Source organism: Apiospora hydei (assembly GCF_038363865.1).
Source record: "Apiospora hydei strain CBS 114990 chromosome Unknown utg000006l_segment0_segment0, whole genome shotgun sequence".
Lineage (NCBI taxonomy): Eukaryota > Fungi > Ascomycota > Sordariomycetes > Amphisphaeriales > Apiosporaceae > Apiospora > Apiospora hydei.
Window position 1 is genome coordinate 4,706,470 of NW_027117365.1, and position 14,721 is coordinate 4,721,190.

The following is a 14,721-nucleotide window of genomic DNA, read 5'->3' on the forward strand; positions in this document are numbered from 1 at the left end:
TGCTGGGGCTTATGTGGTCGTCACGTGGTATCTCCTACGAAGGTTGTTACTAGGACACTCCCTTATTATCTCCCAATTTTCTCGTGTCAGGTGGTCCAGACTCACAATTACTTCATTTTGAGTATCCCACGGGTCTTGTCGAAACATACCAATCTCGAACTCGGTCAATGCGGTGTCGCGGCTATCTGCGGCCTTTGGGTGGCCCATACTTGATTAACAATGTTCTATGTTATGGGAGAAGAAATATTCCGTAAGGTGAGTCTTTGATAGGACATAGTAATGAATTCAAAAAGTGGCAGGAGAGGAGAAAAAGAAATAGAAAAGACAAGGCCGTTTCCAACACAAATATGCGAAAAGGTGTTTGAGTTAGGTGGTCAGAAATGAAGTACTGAATGAAGGCAGGGAGTCTCCTCATCAGTACGCCTGGAACCTTCCTTTTACCTCCCTGGGCAGAGTTCCTTGGGGGCGGTGTTTTGTGTGGTGGCTTCCCTGCGACTAATCATCTTTCGGGCTTTGCGACATTTGGATACGGTCCTGTCATTAAGTATGGGGTGGTGGACGATAAGCCACCCCGCTCTCTACCATTGCGCCATGCAGGATGTACGATCTGTCAGGTGGGGGCGCAGTCACAGTACCTACCTACAGCCAATAAACGCGATTATCAACTCCGAAGCCAACATCGGCAATTATTCGCCCGGCCTTGCCCTGGTGTTGTATCATTTGGAACAAGGCAGGGGCGGGGTAATCGAGGCTGAGTGACGGTCTGCGATGTAAGCACAAAAGGCGTGGGCGCCCTCCAAGGGCCGACATAGGCTGGCGACTGCAATTGGGTGCAACTCGCCGTCATGGCCATTGGCAAGCCTAATAAGCCTCAAATTCCACTTAGTAGCGCACCTGTCGCGCCGCCCCTGCTTTCAGAGCATACCGAATTATCGATACTCTGCGCGACTAGATGTTGTATACTTTCTTCTGACTATTGCTATTTCCTTCGCTTTAGACTGCTGCTCTTCTTACTCAAGGGGAAAAGAAAAAATATCGTCTTGTACATCTACAAACGACAATTCCTTTGATACTATCTAATGGCTCGGTCAGGCGGTATTCCATGACTGCAGTACGTGCGCTTCGTGAGCCTTCTTTTATTCCTTAGACTACCGGGCATAAGTCGGAGAAAATAGAAGCAGCATGTTGTACCCAGAAAGCTGGGCAACTGCGGTTCAGTCTTACACCAGTGCCTCCCATTGAAACCACTGCTTTGCGGTCCCGAAGTGTTGGCTCCCTCTTTGATGCGCGGCAATTCGAAACATAACTATATAATTGAGACCTCTCATGGGTCAAGAGTGTATCCTTCAGTGCCCTTATCCGACCTCTGAATTTCCAACGGCCCTAAATCCAACCCTTCGACACACCTGATGTTCAGGGGCTGCAAACTCATGTTCCTATGGTAGACCTCAAGTAAACGCTCCCTCCTCTCCAGGGGCACACTATCAAAGACCGAAATAGGGGGTCCAACCACCTCATCAAAGACTAAAACGCCGCACGTCTTGCAGTGGCGGGAGCCCCCTCCATACTTCCCTCCATACGCGAAGGTGTTCTCCCAGCTGCTCGCCGGGATGCTGACTTCGTCTTTAGTAGGATACACTCCGATATAGCCAGTCTATAAGGTCAGTCAGAGACCATAATGGCAGTAGATGCAACTGAGCTGAATTCACCCTCACGCATCGACTACAGTTGTCCTCCTTCAGTTCCTGGTCTTTGAGCGGAGCGTTGAGCGTGGCTTTAACGACCCCGCAGTGGCATGAGAAGGTATACGGCGGTCCTGCGTCGATGGATCCGGCAATTTGTTGGCCGTCGTCATCAGTATGGACAGCGATGATAGCAGATCTGTAGTTGTTCAGCCATCTTTGTATCGAAATAGGCTACACTTGAGCATAAGGTGACGTACTCGATGTCAAAGGGGCTCACCCCTGAATGGCTCGCACATTCACCAAGAATGTGCCCTTTAACGGACCCGCGCCATGTTCACCTACCACTCCCGTACCACAGTGACTACAGAACTGGATAGGGGTATCTTCATTAGTCTGCGCAGCGTCCTACTGCAGCACTGTAGGAAGTGTTGAGCTATACTCACCTTCTCAAGGAGGACACCGGAGTCGTACTCGGTCAGTTGGCTATCATTCCTCGTGACGCGGAAGTTTCCCTTGGGCGGAGCCAACCACAGGTAGGCTTTCTTGGTACAGAGGCTGCAGGTACACGAGATGGCAGATCTGATCTCCTCGGGGGAGGGACACTTCGAAGCGGTAGCGGCCACAGTGACAGTTACCACCGTAATGGTTCATATGTTTGCTGCTCATGATCGATGTGCAGTCTTCGGAGCTAGCGCTTCGCATGACCGCAATAGTCACCAGAGTGAGTGAAACGAGGTCGACTGAGAAGCGAAAGGGGACCATGCTTAGATCCGGGTAGGGAACACGCGAGCGGGGTAGATGTCAGGTAGGCAGTTGATTATTTTCGTGTAACCCAAGATGTCAGCTCGCCCTAGCGTGATAAGGAGTCATCTCCGTTATCCATGTTGCGATACGTACCCAAACGGTCTCTACTTCCCAGACCAGAGGATTTCTACATGGGGCTGGAACGGCACGTCTAAATGTGCATGTACTTCATGATGACATTTATATACTATCAACCATTCTGCTTACGATTAGAAGAACCCAACTAGGTCTATTAGCGTTACTGTGTTTGGGAGTATCCTCCATCAAGTTGTCATCCCAGATGATCCGTTAAATCTCCAAGGTGATTGGTTGAATTTCCAAGGCAGCTGCTACTTTGGAGGTTCAACTAATCACCTCAGAGGGCCAACCGATCATCCGGGATGACAACTTGATGGAGGATGTCCCCAAACACAGTAGTCATCAGACCCCATGTTTCCTGTCATCCCTCTTCTACTTTCACCAAAGCTCTCATGCGTCGCAAGAGAGCAGAGGAGTGTGATCCTACGAGCTTGTCTCCTTTTCCCAGCTGTAGAAGATAGATAGTCAGCACCATGAAGCCTCAAGGCCCATTGCGTCATGAATGAACAAGGAGACGACGAGAAACTCACAGGTCCAGGAACAGCTTCCACAGTATGGTGAACAAAATGCCCTGCAGGCCATTGGCTAATATCCGAGTCTTCAAGCCGCGGCCGAAGAGCCCCGAGATGCCGTCCTGAAGGACGACGAGCCGGGCAGCCTCTGAGTACGAGACCTTGGTGTCGTTGACCTGGCGGTATGTCTTAACGACACGGAGGGAGTTGGAGACTGAGTCCGAGATGACGGACGCGCAGAAGCCGATGAAGGCCAGGCGGAGCAGCCACACGATCAAGGGGTGGCGGGGCGGTTCCACCAGCAGCTCGGAAAGGAAGTTGTACTTTAATCGCCGAACCCCGAATATGTCAGCATCAGCGACGGACGGCCAGTAAAAAGACCCTTCGGTCAGGATTGGGTGGGAGTAAAGCAAGTACTTACCGTCGCGAACCAGGGGTAGTTGCCGACGAAGGTGGCAGCGGCAGTGGCGAACGCTCCCCACCAGAGACTGCCCACACCATGCGTCTTGACTCTTTGGCGGAGTAACGACGTGCCGCGAGCACCCTGGGCCTGCAGGGTGGTCTTGAGCGTGTCGATGGGAGTCAGGATCATTCGGAACGCAGCAGCACTGCGAGAGAGAATTAGCGATCAGCGTGATCGGCCAGAATAATCACAAAAAACATGGGGCCAAGGGGTGGGAATGGGATTGCTTACCAGAGTGACACGAATATGGTCTTGATGGGGGATGGCAGCTTGTCCAAGTAACCGTTGGAGTGCATCAAAGCAAGGATGCCAGCATTCGCAGCTGTATCGCCGAACCTAGCTACAGGGCCCTGGACGAGGGCGGCGCCCATGCCCTGGTAATACCGACGGATGCGACCTTCACGGTAAAGCGTCTTGGTGGCAGTGCGCAGTCCGGTACCATGGCGGTACTGATAATTCATAATAGTGCGAATAGGCTGCCATGGTGTTAGCGAATGAGTACCTGGTTTAATTGTGCCCTTCTTCTCATCTCATCCGATGTCCGAATTGACAGTCCTGGCTCAGCAGGCAGGGCGTGTTTGACAGCATTGGATTGGGTTGGGGGCGGGGCGTTGCACTAACCATCAGCAGTAGCACCTGCAAAACCATAGCGGCCGCACCGCTCAAGCCGCCGCCCAGGGCGCGTTTCAGGGCACGGCCGAGGTCGAAGTCGACGTCTTTAGCGTCGACCCAGCCCTTGATGAAGACGGCCAGCACCAGCGCGGCGAGCACCGTCCACAGGATCCTCCAGAACCACCAGGCCCTAGTGCGCTTCCGGGGAGGTTCCTGCGGCTGCGGCTCCAGGAGCGCGGCGGCTTCGTGTTGCTCGTCGCCATTTGGCTCTGTTGACGTTTCTGTTTCTTCTGTTGGGCGCGATGCTGATTGTGTTTGCTGCTGTTGTTGTTGGTGCTGCGCGAGAAGCGGGGTGCGCTCGGCACTTGCGGCCGGCTCCTGGTTCTCCAGGTCCCCCATCGTGTAACGGGATTGAGGACAATCGAGGAAAAGAGTGAGCTATAACAATGTATATCTTCTATTCCATCTCTAGTCTATGGTATAGTAGTCGCACACATACACTTGGCATTGAAGATGAGAGGTTGAGTTCGTCGTGTCGGGTTTCAAAGCGACCACAAACGCTGGCAATGCATCGGGGCTTTTCTCAACCGATATTAGTCATCAATCAGCAATCAGCAATGACGTGCTCTAACTGCATTGATCACGTCGTCAACAGAGATAAGGGGTTTGGCCAATCCATCCCCTGTTTAGACTGTCGTTTAGATGGAAGGAGCCGGCCAGTCCTATCTAGATCATTGTTCTTTTGAACCTCGCATGAGACATTTCGCTGATGCAGCTGGTGGGAGGCCAATTTGGACCCCCTAAAACCGATTGACTGCGATGAAGTAAACAGACTCTCTACGGCATTGCTTCCTCTGGCTTATCACTGGCACCGCAGTCACTACTAACATGATATTCCACCATGTAGCCATGCAATTCTCCTGTTGATAGCAGCAACATACCAGGACTACTCTAATAGATCATTCGGTCCATATCATCCCCGACCCAGCCTCCAGGCATCCACAGCGGCGTTGGATCCACGAGCTCCCAAAAGTCTCCAGCATAAGACTCCGTGTTGTCCGCTGACCAGAATCTGAAGTCCTCTGGGTTTGGGCCATAGGTGATGCCAATGCAACAAAACTCCATGCCATCCAACCCCGGGAAGGATCTATTCCTCCATCGTTTCGAACTGCCACACACCTCCCACATCGATATCTCAATCTCTACCGCCGACACCAAATTCACTCGGCAGGTTTTCAGCATCTGGAGAAATAGCCTGATTGCCTCATTTATGGCCATATTTAGCCTGCCGAAATCCTTGCGCGATGTGCCTGATCCTAACCAGACGCCTTCAACCAAGGAACTCAGCCAAGAAGATCTTCGTTTCCTTCGCATGGCTCCATAGAGTTGACTTGATTTATCCAACGCGACTTTCCCATCTTGCCTACCCACTGCGAGCTCAGCCCACAGCTCAGTCCAGATTTGCTGGTCAGAAGGGTTCCCTCTCGTCGTCGCAGAACCAATATTAAGCTCGACTACCTCAAGCACCCGAAAACATAGCGAAGGGTTTGGTACATCATCGTACCAGTAATCGCAGGTGTGAAAGAGTATATGCCGTATCCTCTCTCCTCGTAAGGAAGCTTTTATTGACCCAGATACGTAGCTAGAGGCTATGCTCGTAGCCAAATATACTCTTATCTCCGCAAAACACGTTTGGAAGAATTCGGAGTCGGGCCAAAGGGATCGTCGCAGGGACTCAAATTCCTGAATTGTGCCGTCGAAACTGCTCAAATATATGTTGATCAGAAACCAAGAGTCGAATACTACACCGTTCAATCTCTGCATTAATTGTTGGCGGTAGTAGACGTCGACGTCGCTGGCGTTCCAGTTTCTCGTGCTAACGCTGCCAAATTCTGGCGAGACGCCTCTTTCTTCCAAATAGTTGCCAATCTTCCAGGCCTCATGCCTAATTGCAAGCTGGCACAATTAGCCTAGGCCGGGCGAAACAGATATAAGCACTACTTACTGAGAACAGACTGTGGTTGACTCCCCCACAGTTGAAACAGGTGAAATAATCATTTGCAGTAATTTCTCGATTCCGGAATAGCCTTTCGATCTCCTGCACATCATCGTTTCTCATGATGCGATGAAGCTTGGAGCCGATTATAGAGTCCATCCTTCGCTCGTTGTATGGTATAAGTACGTGGTTCCAGCTTAGTGAATCCTTGTATAGGATGGAGTCCAACGCCCTCTCCGAGAGCCACCGTGGGAGCCGGACTCTGATTCGACACCAAGTGTCTTCAAAAACACTATCCTTTCCATGATTTGTCGTGTTCCAGTCAGTGGTCTGAACCTCAATGGATCCTGTCAGCCACCCAAGGCCAACCGTCTTGGTTGGGTGGAAATAGCCAAGCCGTTGGCGCAGAGCCCTATTCACAGGCGAAGGCACAGGGTGTTTGGTTCGAACCACACCGCTTTCCCTGCCAGGATGATTATCGGGCTGAGCCGGGTGATGTCCTCCCCTGGATTCGCCTAGACTACCGACCACCTCGGCCGCGATGATGCCCGGCTGGGCATATTGCAGTTGGCTATTGTTGAGTTAGCCTGCTAAATACAGTTATTAGTTCTGGTGAATCTTACATGAGCTCGTTCTGTCGACAGAGACTGGTCAGCTGTAATGCCAGCATGAGCATCTCCATGGTCGCCTGCACCCTCTTCTCATGCCGTGCCAGAGTGCTCTTCTGCAGTACGACCTGGAGTGAGCGAATCCGCCGATGGATCCCTCTGGAGCACTGGAGCTGACGTGACAAGTCCGTTGCCAATCCATCTAGCTCCAGCGCTGCTTGTCGGCATTGCTGGGCAGCGGCAAGGAGTGCGCCATTGCTGATTGAGGGACCGTGATCGATCTCGGCAAGCAGAGGCGCTAGTATCTGTATCTGACCAAGATGACGTTCTAAGTCCTCTGGGACATCTCTGACATCTTCAAGCAGAGTCTTGATGCGAAAGCCTGTTTTGATGATGCCCCCGCGAACTGAGCAATGCTGATACCGGAAGCAACCGCGCCCAACAGTTCGGCCATGGCGTTAATCAATACTCCAACGGGCAATCGTTCTGGAGATATGCGAAACAGGGAGACCTTAGAATTGCGTCTTCAAGCTTGTGGGGTGAGATGGAGAAGGAATAGGCAAACGGTTTACTCCTCACCCGCGGTCAGCTTGAGGGGAGGCCCTTTTGAAATGGTGGGGTGGCAAGCAGCACATCCATGATGAACTTGGGCTTACAGCAGCATGCATGCATTGCCGCATGCGACGTGGCCGACAACCTACCAATGACTGCCCTCCAGCTCATATCTGCCTCCCACCGGTTGCTAAGGCGTCCCACAAGGCATTCCAGTTGGCCTATGTCATCTCTTCGTAAGATGAATTTGGCTGAAGAATTCATCCCAGCCAAGGCACGATACTTCATTTTTAATGTGGTTACCTCGACTGTGCTAAACTTGTTAGTGGTGAAGATTACTTTACCAATCGAAGATTTTCGGTGCAGCTTACCGTATCCCTGGTATTACGGTGACCACTTCAGCTAAGCTTGCAGAGTTGGTCACCTTTTCAGTTGCCGAATACCTTCAAGGTTTACGGCTACTATCATGTAACAGATAATGAAAGAATACTAGGTCTTCCTTATGCCGTTAATTTGGCTGGGCTGCCCCTGCGCAAAACGCGGGAGCTGATGGCGGAAAAGGAAAAAAGGAAAGGCTTTGACCCAGATACTTTGTCAAGAAATAGAATTGACAATACGGACAAATATAACCCAAGACCATCTATTGCCTAACCCGCGCAAAGACCCAAACAAAATACTTCTTCGACATAGTAGGGACTGGGTAAGTACAAATCTAGGCCGTAGTCTGGTAGAGAGTACCGAGTAATTTCATTCAGAATCGTTCCACGCAAACACCGAATAGAAATCGTTTTTTCTTTTCCTAACCTACAAACCACAAAATCATCTCAAGATGGCTGACATCCCCGACGTCCCATGGGTCCCCCCGAACGGCTGCCGCATGGTCGCCCGAGGAACCCCTTACAATCCGAAATCCCCGTCCTGCACCCGCGAGGTCGAACGCGTCGTCTACGGCAAAACGTTCCAAACCACCGGCGGACCCCGCGAGGTCGAGTGGTGGTCCTGCCGCGATCACATCGAAGAGTTCAAGCAGAACCCCAGACCTCGGCCGTCACCCCGTTCGGACTGGGCATCACCAAGCGGGTCGACGTGAGCGACCTCGACGACCACAGGAAGGAGCCCGCCGAGGTCGTCGCGAGGCGGGCGGTGAATGACCGTCGCCTCATGGCGACACCAAAGCTCCGGGCCATCAATATGGAGCTCTGCGCGGACAGGGAGAGGTGGATGAATGGCGAGCCGACCAAGTCGTCTGTACTCGTGTACCATCTACGCCTGAAGCTCGCCTTTGCGGAGCACCTTGAGGAAGAGAGGTTGAGCGCTAACGGCGAGCAACGGGGGTAGTCGAGTCTCATGGACCTCAAGGTAAGTTGGTCTGAGCGAGAACCAGCAGAATAATCGTGCGTCGGTAACTGGAAGAATTGAATCAACAGGACCATAGTTTCTCACTAACATAATGGATTTGTCTCGACGTCAATGCATGTCGTCGGTAGTGATTGTGATACCTTTCTCTCAGTAGCAACTGCTGCCGTCAATAACCCCCACGGCCGGTAATCTCGTATTAACTGACACATAACTCTAGCTACCGCCGACTCTGAGTTGTTATCTGATTTCCAATCTGCTATTTATACATGCATATGTGTTATAAATATCTGGTTCGTGAGGGGAGAGGGGGTCGAGACGGGGTTAGATCTTACTGCAACGAAATAGGCCGGGGTAGATCGTGCCCAGACTCCACCACCCTGTCTCAGGCCACACTTTGAAACATGTTTGGGAACATGAGAGGAAACGGTTGAGACTTATAAAGATCTAGACCCCGCCATCTGTAGTTTTTGCATCGAAACGACTCTTTATCATCGATTGAAAGTTTGAAGCAGCTCGAAACGACAAACCGTACGAAAACCCCCAAACACCAAACTGCCATCATCAAGTCCCAAGTTCTTCCGATATCAAGTACAGACACATCTTATATTACAGCAAAGATGACAGACCGCGAAGAGCTGCTCTCCGCCTCCTCGAGAGACGACCAAGAAAAGTACGAATGGGACAGAGACGCAGTAGCAGCCCAAGGCGCCAAGTGGTCCGAAAGACGGACGTGCATGACCACGCTTCAGTCCTTCTCCTGGCTGGTCAACATGGTCCTTTTGACCATCAACACCATTGGGCTGCTCTATCTCATACACTACGCCGGCGCCGGTCGGTTTCCAGGCGGCGCGTCACCGGTACAAGTGGGAGGTGATTATACCAATGCCAGGCCAACTTGTACGTTTGCTCCCTCCTCTTCATCACGCTTCCTGGGCACCAGGATAGGAACTTAGCTATATGTAAGCAGTACTGACAGTATAATAGTCTCGACCACCGTCCAAAAGTGGAAGGCCGACCCAGACTACACGCCTCTTACAGCGACCGAGTTTCTCAAGCCCAAGACTCAAGCGAAATGGGAGTCACTCATCCCAAGTAAGAAACCATTTCTGTTCTACATTAGCCAATTGTTGCCAATTACGACTGACTTGTGCATCCTTTTATGTAGCTGGCTCGGACTTTGGTGAAGACGGGAAAGTGTACAACACCACCTCAGTAACCCATCAGATACACTGCGTGGTACATTATCCATCATCCCACCAAGCCTCGTCCAGACAAGACAACTGACCAAGAGAACCCTAGTACATCATGGGCAAGATATTCTCCAGCGTCCTGTCCAACTCGACCGACATCGGGATCCCCTCGGACTACGAGGCCCACTTTCTGCACTGCGTCGACTACATGCGCCAGGCCGCCATGTGTGCCGGAGACGTGGCCATCGAGCCCCGGGACGAGGACGGCAAGCCGGGAGCTGTGACGTTGGAGAATGCCTTCAACGGGTATCACGGTAAGAGAGCCCAATGTTCTGATGGTGTGATATACAGAACGCATTATGCTAACGGCAAGTGATTCGGTCGACATTATAGTATGCAAGAACTATGACCAAGTTAAGAACTATCTTGAAGGTAAGTTCTCCAGTTCCATAGTTGATGCTCACCTGGGGAACGACTGTATGAGCTGACTAGCTATCAATTTGCTACAGAACAAGTAAAGGAGGGGGTACGACACATTCTGCCGATCGACGACTAGGGTGTCCATTCCTAGGGTCGAAAGCCACTTGGCCTCAGAGAGGATCACCGGGATCACCGGGACAACCGGGATAGCTGGGACAACCGGGATAGCTGGGATAGCTGGGATACTGTCTCGACATAGGATAGCAGCACCGTGTACACCAGAGACGCATTGAATTATCTAATCATAGATGCATGTATATATCCCTCTATAGTGTACATGCTCTATTAAACAACAATGCTCGTTATATTATACAGGAAATCAAAAGAACTAATTTCATAACTAAAAGAACGAATTTCAAAAGCAAGCAAACTAGCCAAAGGCAAAAGCAATCTCAAACAAAACAATGCAAGCTAGAACGCTATATAGATTCGAGACTTCGAAAGTCTCGTGGGTATCACATCATGGAAACGAACAACACGCAGTATTATCATCGTCGACCATAAGCGTCGGGAAATGGGGAGTCGCCGCTGCGGCGGTGAGGGTCGCGAGGCGGCAAGTTGAGCTTCTGCGCGTAATTATTATCGGACCCTGGAGGAGATCCACTGGATCTTGCTGGTGGTGGTGGTGGTGAATGTGACGACGGGGCATATGACCGCTTTGGGGGTTGGGGCTCCTATCTCGGCCACTTCCAGCAACCGAGCCGGCGCGAGAGCCGCCGCCGCTGCCGGCATAGGAGCCGGATTGGTAGCTCTTCGAGCCCGAAGGTACCGAAGGCGACTGGTATCCGGCGAGCACGGCAGGACGTTTGCCAGAAGGCGCTGGTCTTTCATGGCGGTCCGACTGCGTTCGGCTGGTGCTGGCTCTCGACGCCGCCGCTGGCGGGGTGCCAGCCTGTGCAACCTGCGGGCGCTTGGAGGAGGTAGAGCTACTGACTGACGGCGCCGGTCTCTGCTTGGCCTGAGCCGACGCGATCTTCCGGTCCTCCTCGAGAATGATGTCGAATGCCTCCTGGATCTCTCGCAGGCGCGGTCCTTTGCCCCAGTCGAGGATATTCTTCACATAACGTCGAAAGTCGAGGAAATCCTCCGGTCGTTTGAGGTAAAACGCGGCGGCCTCGCGTGTATAGTACTCGAGCTCCTCGGTCTTCCAGGAGACGTACAGCTCGGCCGAGTTCTGGCTCATGGCAATGCTAAAGGCCATATTGCCGACCGGACGGGCACCCGGGTACTGCTGGAGCAGATAGTTCAGCCTGCTGACTGTCTCGGTACAGGTGGCAGAACCGCCTAGGCACTGGTTCGTGGCCACCCACAGACTGCCGTTGACGGGCCCGTCACCCTTGAACTCAATGACGAAAAAGGGGAAGGCGAGGGCCGCGTGGCTGTCAATTTTGCCCATTTCGGGTTCCATCTTGCTTCCAGCGATCCGCTGCGCACTGGTAAAAGGGGTCCTCCGGCGATCGGTCGCATACCCGTAGACCAAGTCTGGGATTGGCTTCGAGACTTTATAGGGGGTCGCGTTGGAGCTATTGGGAATACAGTGCTGGAAAGTGGGTTTGGGTCGCATGTCCAACCCATGTCGGGCAATAGCATCGGTGTCTGGAAACACCTTCTGCTTCAACCAGTCCTCGACCTCGCCTTCACTGGCGCCACGGTGCTGCATCCGTTTTAGGGTCTGCATTTCGCGCCGCGCCTCCTCCGGCGTGGGCTCAGGCGAGGTACGGGGTTTCCGCATGCTATCGCACACAGAAGAGACATGCTTTGGTATTGGCTCGTCTTCCTCGAGAAAGAAGATGTTGTTGTGTTCCAAGTTGTCGCGGTAGTCGGCCCGTTCGACTAGTCGACCAGTCGATGTCGACGTGCTCTGGATAGTCCCTGTGGCAGTTGCTGGGCGAGATACGCCCGAAGATGAAGCGATGCTAGGGGTGGCTAGGCCTCCCCTCCAACCACGCTGCCATCGCTCTTGCTCTTCCCCTTCCCCTTATCTTTCTTGAGTGCACCAAACATGTCTGGGTCGGCTTCTGGGGGGCTCTCGAGGGGCAGCTGGCTCAGCCAGTCCGTCACACGGCTAGAGAGGCTGTCGGGGCCTGTGTGATAGGGGCGTTTCGAAGGGGTCTCGTCGACTTGCTCTGTGTCCAAGAGGTATGTATCTAGAGAACGCTTCTTCTTTGCTTCCATCGTCCCGTCTACCCCCTCAGCGAGCGACTGGTCGCCCATTTTGTATCACCGTTCGTGAAAGTGGTGTTGGTTATTCGTTGTTAGCTGTTGGATGGTATGCGGCCTGGTCTCGGTAGGCGGCGGCGATAGATGAAACGGGTCAATCGAACGTGGCCGCCGGGGATGTCGCCGTCATGGTGGCCATGCGATTGGCTAATACCTTAGGTGTTGGTTGGTTCGTATGCGCCGTCAGCTGCAGGCCAGAAGGCGTAGAGGCTGTCGCGGCCATTCAGTCATTATGTTGTTGGATGGTTCAACAGTTGCGACCGAGAAATGCGACCGGGCCTAAATCCAGCGGTCGCTGTGGGGCAGAACCGTAGATCCCACTTGCCGCGCGCTAACCCGCCCAATTGGTTGCGGGTCGTCGGCGCCAATCCACTCAGAATTGCACCATTGTTATTCTTCCTGTTTTTGTTATACCGAAATCTGAGAGCAGGTAATGAGCATTGGTTATTCTATTCCCGTTGTTGAGTTGGTCGGTGGAGTAAACTAAGATCACTCTGTTTATTCGGCTGTGTTGGGGGTTGACTACCTAGGTACCTAGTTTAATCGTACGGCTGCGAGCCTGGTGATGTCTGAGGCGCTGATAGCTGGGTTATGACGGCTGCCGCAGAATGCCCTGCTCTCTAGAATCCCGGAAAGGAGCTCAACGACAAAACTATACCGGAAAGACGTAGACAGCCATGACACTCCTGTAGAAAAGCACACAGAGCTCTTTCAATGATTGCTTGGAGTAAAGAGCTGGGGACCAAAGTATCAATATTTGGAGCTCTTAGTGGTGGAATACTGTTGGTCAAAGCGGTGCAGCTTGAGCCACCGTGGGGTACTTTAGGTCCCTTGGCCGCACACGCCTCCCTGTCGTCCGGTCGTAATTGGAACAGCCGCCCATCATGGAATGATCGAAGCGGAGGAGGCGACAGACCCAGCTGGAGCGATCGTTCGGGACAAGGAACGAGGAGCAGAGGATACGCTCCCGAGGTCGGGGTTTAACAATAGAGGTCGCGGCCGCGGACGTTTCCGTCACGAATCGAGACCTTAACGACGAACATATAAACGGTGGACCCGTCGACCCAATAGATAGATGGCTTTTGCAGAAGACGAGGAGTAAGTTTTCGTTGATAGAGACGACCCTAATATCGATGAGTACGAGAAAGAGCTGATAGAAGGATATACCTTAGTTAACGAGGTCACCGACGAAGGCTTCGTGTGGGGCGCCAGAATAACCCCCCATTTGGCAGCAGGGCTCTCCTAGATAAGCTAGCCCTAGAGCAATTGATCTGCCAGAGGGCAAATCAACCACCAAAGTTTATATGCTCGTATGACCTGCCACTAGACAGGATGTCTCATAGCCTTCGATAGCGTCACTCGTACCCAACACGTCTACAAGTAACCATATCCATCATTTGGGGCTCGCCTCATGTGCCTCCCGGCGATGTGAAGCGGCATTCGGTGATTCGGGTTGTCAATCCCGTAAATTGAACTTCAGCTTCCCATCCTCGTGATAACATGCAGATGAGGGCTTGTATATATTTGAACCCTCCGATTATTTGAATGTAAGATAAGCCTCATGGTTCATTTCACAAGGCGCAACATGCTAATGAAGACAATTATAAAGATGGGTATCCTTGAGAATGCAATTGGTTGAGTCGGAATGCGCTGAAGCTGATTGGTTGTTGTAACAGGTGCTATGCTCGGAAACCCTGCGCGGTGATTCGCCAGCCCCTTTTCTCGTGCTATCCCTTGGCTCTCATCCCGGTGTGTTCGTCATACAATATGTTCTTCACCAATGGAGATAGCATCAGATCAATGTCCCGAACACCGCATGAGTCACAAGGGAATGAAGAGATGTATGCACTAAACTACACAGTTCGTTTGCTGGGGACGTGCTGTAAGTCCGACTTCAGATTCCGTGCCCGATATGGTGGTGCGCGACACCACTAGGCACAAAGCCGGGGGTCGAAAAGACAGGAGGATGCTTATTATATACGAACTACTACGTATGAATGAAAGATGCAGATATAAGCTATACTTTAAGCTCGCCACTGTCGGCCTATAAATACAACCCCTTCGCCCCTTTTTCGACAGAGAACTCAACCTTCCGCCGTATCCAAACAACGACTTCTCATCTTCCCCTTCTGACCAATACCAATATTCCCTAGTCTCACCTC

At 52.1% G+C, this 14,721-nt stretch overlaps 7 protein-coding genes across 7 annotated transcripts; 2 read left to right on the forward strand and 5 right to left on the reverse strand.

The window, feature by feature from the left end:
• Nucleotides 1-1,324: 1,324 nt before the first annotated feature.
• On the reverse strand, nt 1,325-2,351 carry PG997_008727 (uncharacterized protein; the record flags this gene model as incomplete). The annotated part of the gene is given in 5 exon segments (XM_066813042.1): nt 1,325-1,654; nt 1,710-1,916; nt 1,980-2,090; nt 2,129-2,240; nt 2,251-2,351. 5 exon segments carry the CDS (start codon nt 2,349-2,351, stop codon nt 1,325-1,327), a joined length of 861 nt encoding a protein of 286 aa, XP_066668384.1.
• A 742-nt stretch (nt 2,352-3,093) lies between these two features.
• On the reverse strand, nt 3,094-4,553 carry PG997_008728 (uncharacterized protein; the record flags this gene model as incomplete). Its single annotated transcript, XM_066813043.1, has 4 exons — nt 3,094-3,402; nt 3,501-3,687; nt 3,774-4,018; nt 4,164-4,553. The coding sequence occupies 4 exons, from the start codon at nt 4,551-4,553 to the stop codon at nt 3,094-3,096; spliced, it is 1,131 nt and encodes a 376-aa protein (XP_066668385.1).
• A 552-nt stretch (nt 4,554-5,105) lies between these two features.
• On the reverse strand, nt 5,106-7,212 carry PG997_008729 (uncharacterized protein; the record flags this gene model as incomplete). Its single annotated transcript, XM_066813044.1, has 4 exons — nt 5,106-6,110; nt 6,160-6,721; nt 6,774-7,140; nt 7,182-7,212. The coding sequence occupies 4 exons, from the start codon at nt 7,210-7,212 to the stop codon at nt 5,106-5,108; spliced, it is 1,965 nt and encodes a 654-aa protein (XP_066668386.1).
• Nucleotides 7,213-8,162: 950 nt separating this feature from the next.
• PG997_008730 (uncharacterized protein) lies at nt 8,163-8,648 on the forward strand (the record flags this gene model as incomplete). The annotated part of the gene is made up of 1 exon (XM_066813045.1): nt 8,163-8,648. One exon carries the CDS (start codon nt 8,163-8,165, stop codon nt 8,646-8,648), a length of 486 nt encoding a protein of 161 aa, XP_066668387.1.
• A 638-nt stretch (nt 8,649-9,286) lies between these two features.
• Nucleotides 9,287-10,538, forward strand: PG997_008731 (uncharacterized protein; the record flags this gene model as incomplete). The annotated part of the gene is made up of 7 exons (XM_066813046.1): nt 9,287-9,566; nt 9,654-9,761; nt 9,835-9,905; nt 9,969-10,173; nt 10,211-10,291; nt 10,369-10,385; nt 10,431-10,538. The coding sequence occupies 7 exons, from the start codon at nt 9,287-9,289 to the stop codon at nt 10,536-10,538; spliced, it is 870 nt and encodes a 289-aa protein (XP_066668388.1).
• A 261-nt stretch (nt 10,539-10,799) lies between these two features.
• PG997_008732 (uncharacterized protein) lies at nt 10,800-12,071 on the reverse strand (the record flags this gene model as incomplete). The annotated part of the gene is made up of 1 exon (XM_066813047.1): nt 10,800-12,071. The coding sequence occupies one exon, from the start codon at nt 12,069-12,071 to the stop codon at nt 10,800-10,802; it is 1,272 nt and encodes a 423-aa protein (XP_066668389.1).
• A 194-nt stretch (nt 12,072-12,265) lies between these two features.
• Nucleotides 12,266-12,553, reverse strand: PG997_008733 (uncharacterized protein; the record flags this gene model as incomplete). The annotated part of the gene is made up of 1 exon (XM_066813048.1): nt 12,266-12,553. One exon carries the CDS (start codon nt 12,551-12,553, stop codon nt 12,266-12,268), a length of 288 nt encoding a protein of 95 aa, XP_066668390.1.
• Nucleotides 12,554-14,721: the final 2,168 nt, after the last annotated feature.